Below are 18,489 nucleotides of genomic sequence, written 5' to 3'. Positions count from 1 at the left end.
TAGTAGCTGAAACAGGGAGGATTGAAGGGTAACTGAAAGTTAAGTCAGCTGGGTATTGCAAGATCTATCATTGTAGTTCAGCGGTCTCGACGCGCTCTCCTGGATTACGGGGTTTTCGATGGGCTGGAGCCGTGGTTCGATCCTGGCGCTGGATGATGCGGTCGGGTTTCAGACGGGGAACGCTGTCTCCTGTAGCGGTGAGTTTGGGTCTCCATGGGTTCGCTGTTAGGTGGGGTGTTTCTTGAGGTCGGGGGACGGAACTCCGCGTACCACTCGAGCACCTCTGTGAAGGGTATGTCTAGGGTTTCACAGAAATACCGCAGATCCTCTGGCACTCTGAGGAGTGCGGAGCGGCCTTGTGACGAAGCTGACAGGCAGAAGGGGAACTTCCACCTGTATGGAATCCCCTTGGTACGCAGGACTTCCAAAAGGGGGCACAATTCTCTTCGGCGTTGCAGCGTTATAGTGGAGAGGTCTTGGAATAGGCGAATGTCCGCACCATTATGTGATATCTGTGTACTGATGCGGGCTTTTTAAAGAATCTCTTCTTTTAGCTGGTAGTCGATTATATTGAAAATCACATCTCTAGGTGGGTCTGAATCTCTACCCCGTGGACGAAGAGCGCGATGGATTCGTTCCATTCCTATTGGAGTAGTGGGGGGCTTTTCCAGGAGGTTGTTAAATAAGCAGGTCACTTCTGCTTGCAGCTGGTCTGCCTCGATCGTTTCGGGTAGGCCTCGTACACGGAGATTATGGCGCCTGCCGCGATTGTCTAAATCTTCTATGTGGCGATTGAGGTCCCGTAGCTGCAGGGTGTGGGTGTCTAAGACCTGACAGGTACGTCGTAGCACATTGGAGTGGGTTGTGGTCGTCTTTTCCACGTCTTGAACCCTGCCTGCAATCGATTGTATGTCGATCCTGAGGTCCGTGATTGCGGCTGTTAGTGCCGCCGTGAGGGTGTTTTTGATGTCAGTTGTCACGGAATGGAGATCGTGCAGGCTGGGGTGTGAGTGCGGTATGAGGATTACCGCTCCATTGTCTGGGGATAGGTTGGTTCCTGCTGTCAGGCCTGATGACTGAGGTGAGCCTCGTGTGGGCGCCATGTTGCCGGATTGTGACCGGAACATTTCTGGAATATTCTGGCTAATCCTGCCAGTCAAATCTCGGGGAGATCTGGAGCGAGATGCAGAGGAACTGCGGGAAGAGGTCCCCATGGTTCTCAGGTGCGCAGGCGAGCAATAAACCTATGTTTTAGTCAGATTATCCTCTCTGTCAGCGGGAGCATAGAATTCAAGCTGCCATCTTCTCCCGAGGTCAGGCCACGCCCCCTGTTAATACTTTCTTATTTAGGGAGGTATATACATTTCATTTTATAAAAAAGTAAAAAATATTGCTTTTTTTTCAAAATTGTCGCTGTTTTTTTGTTTATAGCGCAAAAAATAAAAACCGCAGAGGTGATCAAATACCACCAAAAGAAAGCTCTATTTGTGGGGAAAAAAAGACGTCAATTTTGTTTGGCTACAACGTTGCACGACCGCGTACTTATCAGTTAAAGCGGCGCAGTGCCGAATCGCAAAAAGTGCTGTGGTCAGGAAGGGGGTAAATCCTTCCGGGGCTGAAGTGGTTAAATAATACAGTGCCGTATTGCAATAAATGGCCTGGTTAGGAAGGGGGTAAAACCTTCTGGAGCTGAAGTGGTTAATGTTTACAGTTGTTGATTTTCCTCTCCGCAGGGCTGGCTCCTGGTGTTGACGGAAAGCGGAAACAAACTCACGGGGATCTTATCCTATATTCTCTGGAGGATCTGAAAGGACGTGACTTTAAAAAATTTAAGAACAAATTATCTGATTTCTCCTATGAAGATAAACTTCCCCTTCCCCGAGGAAGACTAGAAAATGCAGACTGGATCACAACCAAGGACCTCCTGATAAGCACATATGGAGAAGAAGGGGCTCTGAAAGTCACAATTAAAGTCTTTACACTGATCGGTCTGATGGGACCCGCAAATGACCTCCAGAAGAGGAAAGCACAAAATGGTGAGTTCCCGTCTGTAATGACCATTTCCTAACAATTCCTGATCAATGTCTCCATTTGAAAATGTGTGTCAGTCTGTTGTGTTACAAAGCAGGATGTATTGTTGGCAGTTGGCGTCTGATGAGGCCATGACAGTACAGACGATGAAAATCCCCATTCTGCTTTAAAGTGGTGTTCTGGCCGAAATTATACTTGTTAAATAAAAATACCCCTATAATACACAAGCTTAATGTATTCTAGTAAAGTTAGTCTGTAAACTAAGGTCTGTTTGGTTAGTTTATAGCAGTAGCTTGTTATTTTATACATTTACAGCAGGCCGTGGCCATCTTAAGTGTGGGCATCTGAAGCCAGACTGCATTTCTTCCTGGATCTCATCCTTGCAGATCTTGCACATGCTCAGCACAGCACAAGCAGTGTAATAGGTTTCAGGTCAGGTTTCCATAGCAACGGCAGTTTCAGAGGAAGTTGCCGCCCCTTCCCAGAAAGCATTGCAAACAGGAAATGATGCGATGGGCCGCAGCCAGGGAGGAGGAAGTGAAAAATGAATACAGCAGATATACAGTAGGTGCTGAGAAAAAAAATAAAAAAATATCCAATTTGTTTACAGTGCACAGTTTAGTGAGGGATGCTGAAGAGCTGTAAAAGTGGATTCAACTCCACTTTAATCCTTCTTTAACATCAGAAGCTTCTAACTGAATGAAACAAACTTTACTGTGGTTGTTTGCAGAAGAGAACTTTTGTATAGGGGGCTTCTAGTTACTCCTACATAAATAGATTAAGGTAGGCCAATCCACCATCAGTGAGGGCCACTTGTAAAGAGCATCTAGCAACTTTTGGGGTAGTATTATTCCATATAAATGATGAGAGAATGGAATCTATACATTAGAATAATTTCTAGTGTGGTGCTGCCCTCTTGACTCCCTGTGCCCGAGTCCCAGACCCTGGTGACGGGTTATTTGATTTGGGAGTTGTCACACTCTTCTTCCGACATTTCTTCTCATTCTGTTGTCTTTTCTTTTGACTCTTGGAGCTCAGTTACTTCTTAGGGCTCTCAGTTGACTCCCTCACTGAGACCCCCCGAAATTTCCCACCTGCTGAATTGTTAGCAACTGCTGAAGTGCCCTCAACAATTCCTCCAGGAAGTTTTACTCTCCCTTTCTTTGGGGGCACTGCCCACGAAAATGCCCAGGCTCCTTACACTGAAAACACTTCCTGGGATCAGTCTTGTCTAGCTGGGCTGTAGCTTGAGCTTCCTTCACCCGTAGCAATGTTTGTTGCATCTGATCTTGGGCTTGAGCTACTTGTGTAAGCAATTTAACCGGGGTGTTCTTAGGAACAGACGGTACTAGAGGAGTCTTGGGGCACTCCCCCCACTCTGATTCTTCATCACTGTCCACTTCTTGAACCACCTTCTCTACCTGCACTGTCTGGGTTGACACTTTCCCTCTCTTCAGGGGGACTTTCGTCCCTTCTCGTGATCCTTGATTTTTTTCATCCAACAAGGCTTCTTCCTCCCTGACCAGCTTCATTAACTATGGGTAAGTTGGGACCATCTGCATCCCTTTTAATAGCAGACAAAGACCCCCGATCCCTCCATTACACTTTAAAGTATTCAGATTGCCATTTTCGGCAATTCTGAATACTGTATATTTATTTAAAACCGGCGCCATTGGCAGCCAAGTAAACGAGAAGTGACGTCATGATGTTGCTTCCGTGTTTACAATCAGGAGACTGAAACAAAGCCTTTTCTGGCTTTGTTCCAGTCTGTCCCTAGCCGCCGGAGGCATCAGATTGTAGAGTCAAATATATTTTTATTAAGTTTGCAGGGTTATACAGAGCCATTTAACATTGGCAAAACGTAATATATAGCGATTAACATGGTAGAAATCAATTCGCCTGTGCACAAAGTATACATATAAAGAGCGGAGTACATAAAAATGAATGTATATCAGTTTGATTCAGTTTCAATCCCATGAATGATATATAAACCATGTTACAGAACAGCTACAGTTCGTTAATTTCAACATCTGCTGTTTATATCATAAAAGGAAGGGGAAGCAGAGAATGGTGAAAAGAAGAGAAAGAGAGAGGAGAAGAGGAGAGGAAAGAAGGTGGGGAACAGGTAAGGGTAGGAGGGTCAAGTCGAGCTGGCAGGCCCTGGGGCAACACATTGGGAGCTCTGGATGGAATCTATTTAGTCAGGTGGCTTTAGCAGACTTTTCAGAGCATTTGAGGTGGCGTAATCAATCCATATTAGCCACATAGTTTTGAATTTATCGTAGGTGTCATTGTCTAAGGCGATCATCTCCTCCATTTGCATGATATCATTAACTATGGAGACCCAAGAGGACAGCGGTGGGGTAGTAGTAGTCTTCCAGTAAAGTGGTATGAGTTGCCTAGCTGCTGAGAGAAAAAAACAAAGTAGGGTTCGTTTCTGAGAGGGTATTGAGCCTGGTAACATGGACAGCAGCGCCACTTCAGGCGTGGGCGTCGTGGGTCTATCGTAGAGGCTACCGTATACGGCAAAAACCTGTGACCATGATGGCTGGATGGCATTGCAGTTCCACCATATGTGGAGATAACTGCCCTCTGGATCTCCACATCTCCAACAAGTCGTGGCAGTAGAGGGAAAAATTTTGTGTAACGATTGGGGGTCCCTGTACCATCGTGCCAAGAGCTTAAAATTTTTCTCTTGTATATGGCAAGAGATGGAGGACTTGTGTGTAAAGTGAAAAGACTTTTGCCAGTCACCTGGTGAAAGGTCTTTGCCTAGGTCAGTGGCCCATCTCCTCGTGTAAGGTGGTAGTTGATCGTGAGTCAGTGAGTGTAATAATTTGTAAATGGTGGATAGTAGATGCCTGGGTGTTTCCGAGAGAGAACACAGCTGCTCGTAGTCTGTTAGGGGTCTATGGGTGTGGGTGGAAGAGAATAGGTCAGAGTAAAAGGAGGAGATGCGTAAGGCTGTGAGCCAATTACCTTTGTCTCCCGGGAGAACCGGCGTACCCGTGTTAGGGTGTATGAATGAGTTGGCTGTAGGCCAGGCATCTCGTGAATATGGGCCCACTAAATTAGAGCCCATACCCTGGGGGAGATCTGGATGATCGAAGAGCGAAGTAAGCGGCGAGGGGTCAGTAGATAGTATTGGTAATAATCCCTTTCTATACCACAGGTGTAGTGCTGCAGTTGTTAATGGGGAGCAATTAGCTAGGGTGGAAAGCCCTCGACCATAACCCCAGAGCAGAGCTCAAAGGTCGGAAGTGGAGAGGTCTTGTTCTATGGCAGTGGATGCCTTGGGGAACGGGCGAGGGAACCACTCGAGGATCCTAGATAGAACTGCATCCCTATGGTACATTTCGAAGTCTGGGAGGCCAACCCCACCCCGGGTTTTAGGGTATGTCAGCAGGGCGAATACGAGACATCCCTTGCTGCCAGACAAAGCATATAGACATAGAATGTAGAGAAGCAAAGAAGCGCTGGGGGATAAGTATCGGAATCGTCTGGAAAACGTATAGAAGTTTAGGGAGTGTATCCATTTTTAATGTATTGATACGGCCGAACCAAGGTAGTGGGGTCTGATTCCATGTATCTAATTCTTTCCAGATTCGGGATAGGAGAGGAGGGAAATTGAGGTTGTAAAGGTCGGCTAGGTTAGATGGGATGGTGACTCCAAGGTAGGAAATGCCCCTTGCTCCCCACTGGAATGGGAAATTAGTCCGTAATTGTGTGAGGGTAGAGGGAGTTAGGGATATATTAAGGGCTTCTGTCTTAGACATATTAAGCTTAAAATTACTTAAGTCTCCAAATCTGCGGAACTCCTGCATTAAGGAGGGTAGGAAGGTATGGGGTTGTTGAATGTAGACAAGGAGGTCATCTGCATAGAGCGAGAGTTTAACTTCAGATGATGGCGTCGGTATTCCCATAATGTTATTGTTTTGCCTAATGGCCGTTGCTAAGTGCTCCATCACTAGAACAAAGAGCAAGGGAGACAACGGGCAACCCTGCCTTGTTCTATTGGATATCACAAATGGGGTGGATGCGGAACCATTGACTAGTACAGAGGCTGTGGGATGAGAATAGAGCGCCATCACCTTGGATATAAATGAAGGACCGAGTCCAATCTATTCTAGAGAAAGGCGTAGAAATTGCCAGTTAACCCGGTCAAACGCCTTTTCAGCGTCGAAAGAGAGGATGCAGGCCTTCAGGTTGTGTTTGCGGATGTAAGAGATTAGGTGGATCGTTTTTGTGGTATTGTCCCTGGCCTCCCTACCAGGGACAAAGCCTACTTGATCTCTGTGTACGATGGAGGGTAAGAGGGGTGAGAGGCGATTGGCTAGAATCTTGGCAAAGAGTTTAATGTCTACATTAAGGAGGGAAATAGGTCTATAACTAGTACATTGAGAAGGGTCTTTTCCGGATTTAGGTATTATTGAGATGGTGGCAGACAAAAGGGATTTGGAGAGGGGATGATCGTCATCTAGGTAGTTAAACTCCGCTGCGAGAAGTGGGGCTAATGAATGGGCAAATAATTTGTAGAATCTGGGTGAGAAGCCATCAGGTCCCAGGCATTTACCAGATTTCAAACCTTTAATAGCTAATAGGAAGTCCGAAGATGTCAGGACTTCCTCTAAGGCCGTGGAAGTGGGGGGATCTATTCGTGGGAGGGCCGTTTCTGAAATATAATTTTCCATGTCAGAGAGTTGTGAGTCTTGTCGTGGGGATTGTTGGGGTCGTGTGGGGAGGTTATAAAGTTGAGAATAATAATGTTGGAAAGCATCAGCAATGCCCCTAGGGGTTCTGATCTTTTGTTGGTTTGTGTTGCAAATGAACGGTATGGGGCGTCTAGGGGGACGAGGGTGCAGAACCTTAGCTAGGTGTTGTCCGCATTTATTAGCTAGCATGTAGTGACGATTTCGTCCTTTGTCTCTGGCTATAAGAGTGTTTGCATCAAGGATGCGGAGTAAGTCTCTGCGGGCGTTGGAGAGATCCACAAAGGTACTATGCGCAAGGTCTTTCTTATGTGTGCTTTCTAAGGTGTGAATAGAAGATAGTAGTTTGACGATGTCGGCCGATCTAGCCTTCTTTAATCGTGCGCCATGTTGGATGAAAATTCCCCGTAACACACATTTCAGGCCTTCCCACTTGGTAAGGGGGTTAGTGTCATCTGAACGATGGTCATGAACAAAGTTTCGAATTGCCTGCTGGGTGTCTGTCACACAAAGGCTATCTTTTAGTAAATTGTCATTTAGACGCCAGGAAAATGTTTTGTGTGCTTTAGGTGGGTGGGCTAAGCTTAAATGGGCGGGGGTGTGATCTGACCAAAGAATGTTACCCAGGGAAGCTTGTATAGGGACATCAAGTAGGGATTGGGATACTAGGAAATAGTCAATGCGACTATATGAGTTATGAGCGACCGAATAACAGCTGTAATCTCTCTCGAATATATATGTCTATCAAGGTGTCTAATATTTCCGGGTGAAAGGACTTGTGGAAAGCTATAGACACTCCTTTGGATTTAGTAAGTGGGTTAGTGCTATGGAACCATTTATGGAAGTGGGGGTTATTCAAGGTTGGGATGGCCGAGCCCTTAAAATGCGTTTCTTGAAGTAGTAAGATTTGAGTTTTGGCTTTGTGGAAATGATATAACACTTGGCTCCTTTTCTCAGGGGTGTTAAAACCTCTGCAATTATAGGAGGCTAAGGTAATGTGATCTAGTGGAGGCATGAGAGCAATGGGGCGGAGACAAACCCAAGATCTCCCGTCAGAACTCTAATGACCCCTACGTGACCCAGGACCTGCCCTGCATGGGGGGAGAGGGAGAGAGAGGGGAAAGTAACGAAGGATGGGTAAAGAGAAGGAGTGGGAATAGAAGAAGTGAGAAAAGCAAAGAAGGTGGGCAGAAACCGTCTCAGACATGTAAAAACAAAACACATCCACCATACAGGCAGAAAGAGCCACCATGAGAAACAGAGGTGGAAAAGGAGGTTAAAACCATAGAGTGGTAACCTAAAACAAATCATGGGGTATAATCGCATGTTAACTGGATAAAAAATACTAAATAACATAAACAGTGCAGTAATAAGCACTATTGGTCCTAAGTGGGGTTCAAACGTGGTAAGCGCACGAAGCGCCCCCCGGTCCCGGGATCCCCACCGTACAGAGAACACGATTAACCTGAGGACAACGCTCACAAACATCTCTAGCCATGGGCGTAATGTAGCGGCCCTAGTATGACACGTCTGCCTTTCTTCCGCACCACTTCCAAAATGCTTCATGAAGCACGGGAGTCCTCCGTGTACTCAAACAGCTTACAGGGAGTCACATTGGCGGGAGGGGGGGAAGGGGGCGACAATCCCCCTATATTCTGGGGAGACTAGAACAAAGCCTAGTGTGGAAGGAAGGCACCAGTGTAACATTGTAATTATAGTAAATTAAGGTTTATCATCAGCAATACCAAAACAAGTATATACTTCCCTTGTCCCAGCCAGTCCCCCCCCCCCCCCCCCTCCCCCACCCCGCACCAACAACCGTTAACTTTAAACATGAGGAGTGAGAAAAAAGAAAAAATATTAAAGAAAAAGCTGGTATGTATAAGAGGATGCGCTACAAGACCAAAAACAAAAAGCTGAGGAAAAAATTAGAAAAACTTGTGTGCATCGTCTGTAAACAATGTGATGTTGGCAGATCTGGAAGTCCAGAAATAAATTTGTCTCTTGTTGACGAAGCAAGAGGGAAGGAAAAAAAAGAGTGGTAACAGGTATCACCCTGTTTCATAAGGGAACATCAGCCATCAGGTGATTTATGAGGTGAGGACCTGGGGCACTTCTGCCTGCCGGTCTTCTGCCATTGCGTGTTGAATGGAAGACCAGGTGTGGTAGTTGGGAGAGGCCAGTCTGGTAGGGAAACCTGTGGAAGTTCCAGGGTGCTCAGGAATCGCGGTAAGTCTCCTAAGGTACGAAAGATGGCCGTCTTGCCCTCGTACTGAACTCGCAGTTGAAACGGAAAGCGCCATTGGTATCTGATTTGTCTCTCTTGCAGGATTGAAGTAAGGGGTTTCAGAGAGCGCCTCATGGCTAGCGTTTGGCGGGAGAGGTCTGGGAGTAGCATGACAGGGGTGTCATTTAGCCTGATGGAGTCCTGGGTGCTTGCCACTCGCATGATGTTTTCTTTTACCTTATAAAAATGCACTCTACACAGGGTGTCACGGACATAAGCAGAGTCTGGATTGCGGGGACCGGAGGTCCTATGTACTCTATCCAATTCAATGTGAGTGTCTTTGGGTTGCTGAAGTATTTGATTAAAGATAGAGGTTACAGCCCCTGCCAGGTCTTTATGCTCAATGGTTTCAGGGATGCCGCGTATTCTAATATTATTCCGTCTGTTACTGTTTTCAATATCGTCCTGGTGGTACATGAGCTGTTGGATTAGGACAGTATGAGAGTTCAAAATTTCCTCATGGGATTGCAGGGTAGTACATATGCCCTCCGTGGTGTTTTCCACATCCTCAATACGGATTCCCATGTCCCTTTTAAGCTCCGCAATCTCCTGCCTGTATGCTTTTTCCATGCGGGCGGTGTAGTGCTCAAAATCGGCTTTTGTTGGGAGGGAGCGTATATATGTATGGAGGGATCGCATCTGCGATTCTAAGTCCCATCCGTCTCCTGAGTTCAGGGATGTCTGTGACTGATTGTAGGGGCTGTGTGGGCTGTGCTGGCTCTGTAGTGTGGGCTCAAGATCAGCTAGTGCGGCAGAGCGGGCCCTGGAGCGTACCTGCATGATGTCTGAAGGCTCAGAGCGGGCGGGGGACGGAGTTGCCGGCACCATCTTAGGCTGTCCCTGTGAGCTGTAGGCCGCACACGCTCTGGTCACAAATCTGCCCAGATCGCTCTGCGTACGATCGCCGACGGGCTTGGGGTGCTCCTTGGGCTTTCCTTTGCCCATCTGTGCGGTTTGGGAGCGGTGTGAGGCGGGATGCCCTTGTTGTATCCTCGTGGAGATCCGTAGGACCGGGAGCCGCTGTAAAGTGCGACCTACGGCTCCATGCGCTAGGCCACGCCCCCGGCATCAGATTGTAGATCGGGTCTCCCGGTGGGACGGGAGGCCCGGTTAGAGCGGCGGGAGGCGGCGGGAGGGGGGGATTCTTTTAGCCGCATCAGTTGTTATCCCTGGAAAGCCGATTGCCGGCTCTAAAAAACAGTACCGGGACAATGGCCGCAGCTGCGGGCATCATCCCGGTATAACCCCCGAAAGCCGGGTACGCACATCTGTGTACGCTCGGCGACAAGGGGTTAACATAAAAAGAAGACACTTACTGCCATCATCTGTGTTATGAATACAAAAAAAGGCTCTTTTTAGGGACTTTTTACCTCTTGCCGACCATAATCTGTCACAGCTGACACAGCTGATAACAGATTGGAGTAAAGGACTAATCACTGCGGCCCTTTACCATGTGATCAGCTGTGTCCAGTCAAAGCTGATCACAGTGTAAACAGGATATTGACATTCCTCTCCTCACGCTGACAGTGCATGAGAAAACGAGAGCCGGTAAGCGGCAATCCACACAGGGGACATCTACATAATCAGGGCACTGAGCATCAGTGCAGCCTATCAGTGCCATCTATCAGTGCCTACTCATTAGTGCCGCCTATTAGTGCCCATCAGTGCCGCCACATTAGTGCTCCTCAGTGCAGCCAATCAGTGGCCATCAGTGCAGCCTATCAGTGCTCTTCAGTGCAGCCTCATTACCGCACATCGGTGAAGGAAAAAAAATGTCTTATTTGCAAACTTTTATACAGAGAAACTAAGAAATGTATTTTTTTAATAAAAAATTGTCAGTCTTTTTATTAAGCGAAAAATAAAGAAACCCAGTGGTGGATAAAGTGGAGGGGAACCTGCTGGTTGTTTCTACCCAGGTTAGGGCACTTAACGCTGTCCTGAAGAAAAAGGATTTGCTCTTGATGTACAACTCACAGTTTAGCTGGAAAAAGATTTACATTTTGAATGTTGAGGGCTCTCAGTTTCTGTTTAGCTAACTGAAATCATGCCTGAGGTTTGCAAACATGCATAGAGTAGTTTGGGAATAAGGAGGCCACTGCATTGTTAATATGGACACTTTCCTTGTTTCTGGCTGCCCTTAAAATAGAGATTAGGACACATATAACCATAGGGTGCGGTGGGTTGCACAGTAGGAGAGGTCTGCCACTAACTCTCTGAGCCCATTCAATAATAAAGCACAGGTAAAAGTCATGGCCAAACTCCTGTATTAGCCAGCTCTAGATAAAAGCAACAAGGTCAGGTCTCTCCACACTCTCAGACCGATCAATCTCTGATTATTCCTCTGCAACCTGTTTTCAGGATCATGCATTTTATCTTTTGTTTCTTGCAGCTTACTACTGGGGTTAGTGAATTTTGGATCGAGGGGGTTAACTGTATCCTCTGGGTCTTTGAGATGTGGAGACTGGTGAGGAACATGGTGTCATGAAGCAGCGGCCATTTTGGCAGGAGTGGGTGGTAATACTCATTCTGGCCAGAGGTTGTTTTCTGTGCCTGCCCATCCACCTGTCAGACACTGGAGTGCAAGGAATCTTCTATGGCACAAAAGAAAAAACAGGGAGCAGCTGATGATGATTTTTGAATAGGATAGAACCTGATAGCGGAGAGATACAACAAAGCTGAAAAAGGAAACATCTGCTCACATCCCACACTAGATCACCCCCCCCAAACATCTTGAGTGAAAACAGTCCACAACAGTGGGATCAGTGTAATTCCATAATCCATAATTCCATAATCAGGTAGATCTTCTAATAACATTGAGTAAGGTTGAAACATAGTAAATTTGGTTATCTCATGATTATTGGGTCATGTCTTCCTGACTAGACCTCTCCATAAAAGAGAGAGAACACACGGCTCCTCTGCTACATTCTCAGTCCCATGTCTGTTTAGAGAGAAAATCTGTCTCATCTTCGGTAATAAATCTGTTGCAGTTGGCTGCCTAGGAATTCAGATACACAGGGTCACAAATACACTGTAAGTGTTTCACTGAGACTTTAAGTAAGAGGAATCCTGATTTGCATCTAACTGCATCACTAATTTCATCACCCTTCATCACCTTCACAGCTTCAATTTGCATGCCGAACAGTGTAATATAATTGCAGCCACTTGCCTATCTCACTGAAACTCGACATTTGTGGCCGTGTTCCAGAGAGACCTCATGAGTGTTGCTAAGTGTTCTGAGCCTTGTGTCCTGTGAATCCACCTAAATATATATATTTTATTTTCCAGCCAAACTGAAGAAGTTGACACACGACAGTAGATTAACAGGTTAGTAGGACATATGAAATCTCTTTCGTTCCTTGGCTGAACATTTGTTGTGTTGTAGTCTGGATGATGTGTACATAGTTTGGATTCTTCCACAATCTTCCTGTATTTCATGGGATATCTTCTTTTAGGGTTCTATCCTTCGTGTTTATGGTTAGAAGAATACAATATTTCCAACTCTGTCTTATAAATACTATTTCATGTGTGTATGAGGAATAAAATATTTTCTTTTCTCTTGTTAAGAGTTTGGAAATGAATACAGAGAGTCTGTGAAAGAGATGTTGCTGCGGTTTAAAGAATATAATTCTCTTACTGGAGAGAGTGTTAATCTACAGAAAAGATACATCAAGTTATTAATGAGAAAGGGAACCCAGAATAAAGAGGAAAAAGAACAAGAAATAAGGAGTTCAGACAGAAGACATCTACAGATCATGGATAAAAGACACTCTGATGAATCCTCCCCAACCACAATCCAGGCCCTCTTTGACCCTGATGAAGATGGTTTCATCCCAAAGATTGTGGTTTTAGAAGGACCTGCTGGGATTGGAAAAACAATGACCTCCAAGAAGATCATGCTGGACTGGGCCTCTGGGGATCTCTACCAAGACAAGTTTGACTTTGTATTTTTTCTGAACTGTAGAGAAATCAACACTATCACTAGAAACATAAGCCTCGTGGAACTTTTATGCAGAGCCTGCAGAGAGCAATGTTCAGATGACCTGGTGTCTATTCTGAAGGATCCTAGAAATCATAGAAGACTTCTCTTCATAGTTGATGGGTTTGATGAACTGAGATGGACTCTGGAGGAGGAACCTGAGGTTTGTCTTGATGCTTTTGAGGAAACCCATAAAGAGATACTTCTCCAAAGATTGCTCAAGAAACAGATTCTTCGACAATCTTCTCTGATCATCACCACGAGGTCACTGGCCCTGGAGAAACTTAACACATTTATAGATGTTTCTCGCTATGTGGAAATTCACGGATTTACAAGGGAAGGTCGAGAAGAATATGTCCATAAATTCTTTGGAAACAAAGAAGATGCAGACAAGGTTCTCAGTATAATAAACAGCGACATTCTGTACACCATGTGTGCTGTCCCCATCACATGCTGGATTGTTTGCACCATAATAAAGCAAGAAATAAAAAAAGATTTGGGTTTAATTCAATTTAAAACAGTGACTTCTATTTACCTCCTATACCTGGAAGTTTTAATAAAGCATCATAGAAAGAAGAACCGGGCTATGGATAGGAATCCCAAGGCCTCACACACTTGTCTGAAAAAGCTGTGTGCTCTGGCCAATGAGGGAGTTTTGAACCAACAAATATTATTTGAGGAAGGAGATCTAGAAAGACATGGACTTTCTCTTTCTGAGGTGGAGTCTGTATTTTTGAATGAGAACAACTTTCACTGGGACGCTCGCACCCAGACCTGCTACAGCTTCATCCACCTTAGTGTACAGGAATTCCTTGCTGCTTTGCATTACGGGTTGGATGATGGTTCTGGAAATGAGGAAGGGACCTCTGAAGAGATAAAAGACCCTTCACTCCTGGAAATCTATACAGGGGAATCACTTTCAGACTTACTTTTTGAACATCCACATGTAGCTTTAGCTGTGCAGTTCCTGTTTGGTCTCCTAAATGAAAAGGAGTTGAAAGCATTCACAAAGAGCACAGGCATCAACATCTCATTTCAAGCAACTTATAAAATACAAAAACGTGCCCTCAAGAGCATTGATGGGCGTTTTTCTATTTTTTATATTTTCTGTCTCTATGAGACTCAGAATGAGGACTTCATAAGGAGAATTTTGTCTTCTTGTTCAGATTTGACAATGTATAGCTATAACACTGATGTTATGAATATGGACAGTAATTATTCCAAACAACTGGTCTATTGCTTGAAGACTTTGAAGAGTGAAAGTTTTCAGCGTTCAGAGTTTCATTATCTTTCTGTGGATCCAGAGTGCCAGAAAAATCTCTCTCCGTTACTGCACAGATGTCAAGAGGTCAAGTAAGTGAGTGTGAGGATATCATAACTGAATGCAGAAAAAGTCAGTTCAGTTTCCGTACCTTATAGGCTGTAATGCACAGGAACCTACATAGAGTAGAACAGTCAAACTTATACCTTCCTCATCCTAAAATGGTGGTTATAGACCTCTAGCCCTATCGTAAGGGCCAAGCAAGTTGGATACTCAGTTAATGTAACCCTGTCTCCAGGTAGCTACAAGGACAAGAAAAAGTATGTGAAACCCTGGAATTAACTGTCTTTCTGCAGTAATTTGCCATAAAATGCGATCTGACCCTACTCTAAGTCACGACATTAGACAAACAAAATGTGCTTAAGCTGATAACACACAAAAGATTCAAATTTCTCATGTCTTTATTGAACACACTCATTAAGCTTCACAGTGCTGGAGGAAAAAGTAAGTGAACTAATTGCTTCAACAAAAGCCAATTGGGGTCAGTAGTTTGCACACCTGGAGTTCAATTAATTAAATGAGTTTGGAGGTGTGGTTTAGAGCTACTTTGATTAAAGATACTCAAACATTTTAAGATTGGGTCTTGTCCAAGATGGCGACCTGAGTGGATGCTGGCCTGACCTATATTACTCCTTAGCTGACTCTAAGGCCCCTTTCACACTGGGGCGGGTGGCGGCGGCGGTAAAGCGCCGCTATTGTAAGCGGCGCTTTACCATCGGTATGCGGCCGCTATCGGGGCGGTTTTACCCCCCGCTAGCGGCCGAGAAATGGTTAAAAACCACCGCAAAGCGCCTCTGCTGAGGCGCTTTGCCGGCGATATAGCCGTGCCGTCCCATTGATTTCAATGGGCAGGAGCGGTGAAGGAGCGGTATACACTCCGCTCCTTTACCGCCCTGAAGATGCTGCTAGAAGGACTTTTTTTACCGTCCTGCCAGTGCATCGCTCCAGTGTGAAAGCCCTCGGGGCTTTCACACTGGAATCAAAGCAGCGGCACTTTCGGGTCGGTTTGCAGGCGCTATTATTAGCGCAATAGCGCCTGCAAACCACCCCAGTGTGAAAGGACCCGTAGCTGTTACCCCCTCGGTCGGTGCGTCTCTTGGATGCCTCACAAAACCTCTGGACCACAGCAGAGGGTAAAGAAGCTTTGCTTCCCATCGCTTACTGAAAGCTGCCACACTGGACTCGGGGCACCATGTGGCAGCTTTCTCCCAGCCTCTCCAACATGGCACCCCAGATAGAGGATTCAGAGCCTGCTGATTCCCTACAGCCTGGTTTCCAAGAGGTCATGGCAGCGATCACCTCTTGCCAAGCTACCAAGATTGAGGCTGTTCAGCTAAATGTAGGGCTTGTCCGGTAGGACCTAGACAAAATCTGTTTGCGTCTGTCGGTTGCAGAGCAGCCAATTGGCCAGACAGAAGATACTGTTGTGAAACACAATTAGTCTCTCCGCACTTTGCATCTAAAGTCCGGGCGCTGGAATATAAAGTGGATAATGAAGAAAACAGAAATAGAAGTAACAACCTGGGCATCGTGGGGCTGCCTAAAGGAGTGGAAGGCAAAAATCCTACTGTTTTTTAAGAAGCTTCTTAGATCCTTGCTGCCTGAGGCTCAAATCTACCCTTATTTAATCATGGAAGGGCTCACCATATCCAGATTGCACCTGGATCCCTGGGTTCCCCTCCTCAGGCTGTAAACACACAGATCCACGTCCTGTCAGGTGAGAGGAGACCGATCTGTGTTCCCAGTACAGAGGAACACTGATCGGTCTCCTCCTCTTGTGCGTCCCCTCCCCCTACAGTTAGAATCACTCCCTCCTACAGTTAGAAACATAATTAACCCCTTGTGTCCCCCTAGTGATTAACCCTTCACTGCCTGTCACATTTATACAGTAATCAATGCAATTTTATAGCATTGATCGCTGTATAAATGTGAATGGTCCCAAAAATGTGTCAAAAGTGTCCGATGTGTCCGCCATAATGTCGCAGTCACGAAAAAAATCGCTATCGCTGCCATTACTAGTAAAAAAAATAAATACATTTTTTTTTTTTTTAAATGCCATAAATCTATCCCGTATTTTGCAGACGCTATAACTTTTGCGCAAACCAATAAATATACGCTTATTGTGATTTTTTTTACCAAAAATATGTAGAAGAATACATATCGGCTGAAACTGAGGAAAAAATTAGTTTTTTTTTTAAAAATTGGGATATTTATTATAGCAAAAAGTAAAAAATATTGTGTTTTTTTCAAAATTGTCGCTCTTCTTTTGTTTATAGCGCAAAAAATAAAAACCGCAGAGGTGATCAAATACCACCAAAAGAAAGCTCTATTTGTGGGGAAAAAAGGACGTCAATTTTTTTTGGGTACAACGTCGCACGACCGCGCAATTGTCATTTGAAATGCAACAGCGCTGAAAACTAAAAATTGGTCTGGGAAGGAAGGGGGTGAAAATGCCCAGTATTGAAATGGTACCTTCTGTGGAGGAACTGGATAGGCTTCACTCCACTGTCCGCCTCTCAGCTGATCTTCAGCAATGGGAATTGGGCAACTACTTTTATGCTGATGGATGTCTGGTGACACCTTCCTCCCAATAGTAGAGAAAATACATGCCTTTCAAACTCGTATAGAGCCCTGTTCCATATTGATTTAGCTTTTGCCTCATCTCTGGCCCTTATCTGGGTACAGAAGGTTCAACATTTATCTAGAGGTCTCAGACTAGCCTCCTGTATGTCTCACCCTTTCAGTTTCTAACTCCCCGAGCTTAAGGTTGTGGTGCCTGTCCAGGCTTTGGGCACTAGACACTAAAATACAGGAGCCACTTATGGAAGCTATCTGTACCTATTGGATCCTTAACAAGGATTCCGCTAACCATAAAGTGATATGTGATCCCTTAAAATCCTGGGTTTGGTGTGAATACATTTCCCGTATTTATATACCTTAGATTGTAAGCTCCTTGAGGGTAGGGACTTATGTGAATGTACAATGTATATGTAAAAGCGCTGCGTAAATTGACGGTGCTAAATAAGTACCTGAAATAAATAAAATAAATAAATAAATATACTTCAGAAGGAGGCAGCTCGTTCACTGGAGGAGGAGGCTAAGAGATGTGAGGTGGCATATGTGGAATCCCAGTATAGTAACAGTTATTTGTCCTGGCAGCGGGCAGTGAGAGAGCTTTCTATTTTTAGAACTGAACAAACCAAGAAATCATTGTTGCATTCTGCCCAGAATTTAAATGAGGTGATAAGAATGGTCAGCTGTTGCCCTGGCTGGCTAGGGGACGGGTAGCCTCCACTCATAAAGCTGGCATTCGGGATGTGCAGGGTTCGATTTTGACTTCTCCTGAAAGACCAAAGCATTCCCCTAGAGCGGGACTTTTGAGGCACTACCATCAATGATGCAATGTAAGTAAAAAATATATAATTTTATTACAAAATTCAAAAGTACAACAAAAAATATATACAAAAATACAAATCAAATACAGACAATATATACACAATAGGATACATCAAAAAGCAAGGACATGTAATTTGGACACAACTGCATCACACTGAGAGGAAAACCAAAAGTGGAAATGTAATAAGTCTCACTAAACCGACGCGTTTCGGAGAATCCTTCATCAGGGTTCATTAAGTGAGAGTTACCATTTCCAAAATACATGTGCTATAGAAGTATCCAAGGCATAAAATCAGCTTCACAACGGTCTCCCAGGCCATGTGCATACAAAGAGAGCCAGATCGCGGAACATGTAGAGTGAAATTGTAATGACTGGTGCATATAATGCAATCCCAATGGGTGCTGAAAACCGCCGCGCCTAAGATCACGTGATCGGAGGAGGATGCCTCGTTGATACTATGCTGTTGGACTGATTATACAGATCCCTCTCTCTCCTTTACTATCTGCAGCTTTATGGTTGTCAGCCCGGACCCCGAGTCCTCCTCCTTCCCCCTACATCACAACCTGTAGGTCTCCCCCGTTTGGATCTAGCTTACAGGTCCGGTTAATTTTTGGACCCCAGCCCGCGCACAAACGCCGTGCCAAATCTTAGGCGCGGCAGTTTTCAGAACCCATTGGGATTGCATTATATGCACCAGTCATTACAATTTCACTCTACATGTTCCGCGATCTGGCTCTCTTTGTATGCACATGGCCTGGGAGACCGTTG

At 45.2% G+C, this 18,489-nt stretch overlaps 1 protein-coding gene across 1 annotated transcript in view; it reads left to right on the top strand.

The window, feature by feature from the left end:
* The window catches only part of LOC141121835 (NACHT, LRR and PYD domains-containing protein 3-like), a 114,764-nt gene that overhangs the window by 32,492 nt on the left and 63,783 nt on the right, over window positions 1-18,489 (top strand). The window contains exons 3-5 of the mRNA XM_073611551.1: window positions 1,734-2,036; window positions 12,313-12,351; window positions 12,592-14,356. Of these exons, the coding sequence (XP_073467652.1) occupies window positions 1,734-2,036; window positions 12,313-12,351; window positions 12,592-14,356 (2,107 nt within the window). The remainder of the gene's footprint in view (window positions 1-1,733; window positions 2,037-12,312; window positions 12,352-12,591; window positions 14,357-18,489) is intronic.

Source organism: Aquarana catesbeiana, unplaced genomic scaffold, assembly GCF_042186555.1.
Source record: "Aquarana catesbeiana isolate 2022-GZ unplaced genomic scaffold, ASM4218655v1 unanchor233, whole genome shotgun sequence".
Classification (NCBI taxonomy): domain Eukaryota; kingdom Metazoa; phylum Chordata; class Amphibia; order Anura; family Ranidae; genus Aquarana; species Aquarana catesbeiana.
The sequence above is the reverse complement of the archived record's forward strand: the minus strand, read 5'-3'. Positions and strand labels throughout refer to the sequence as shown.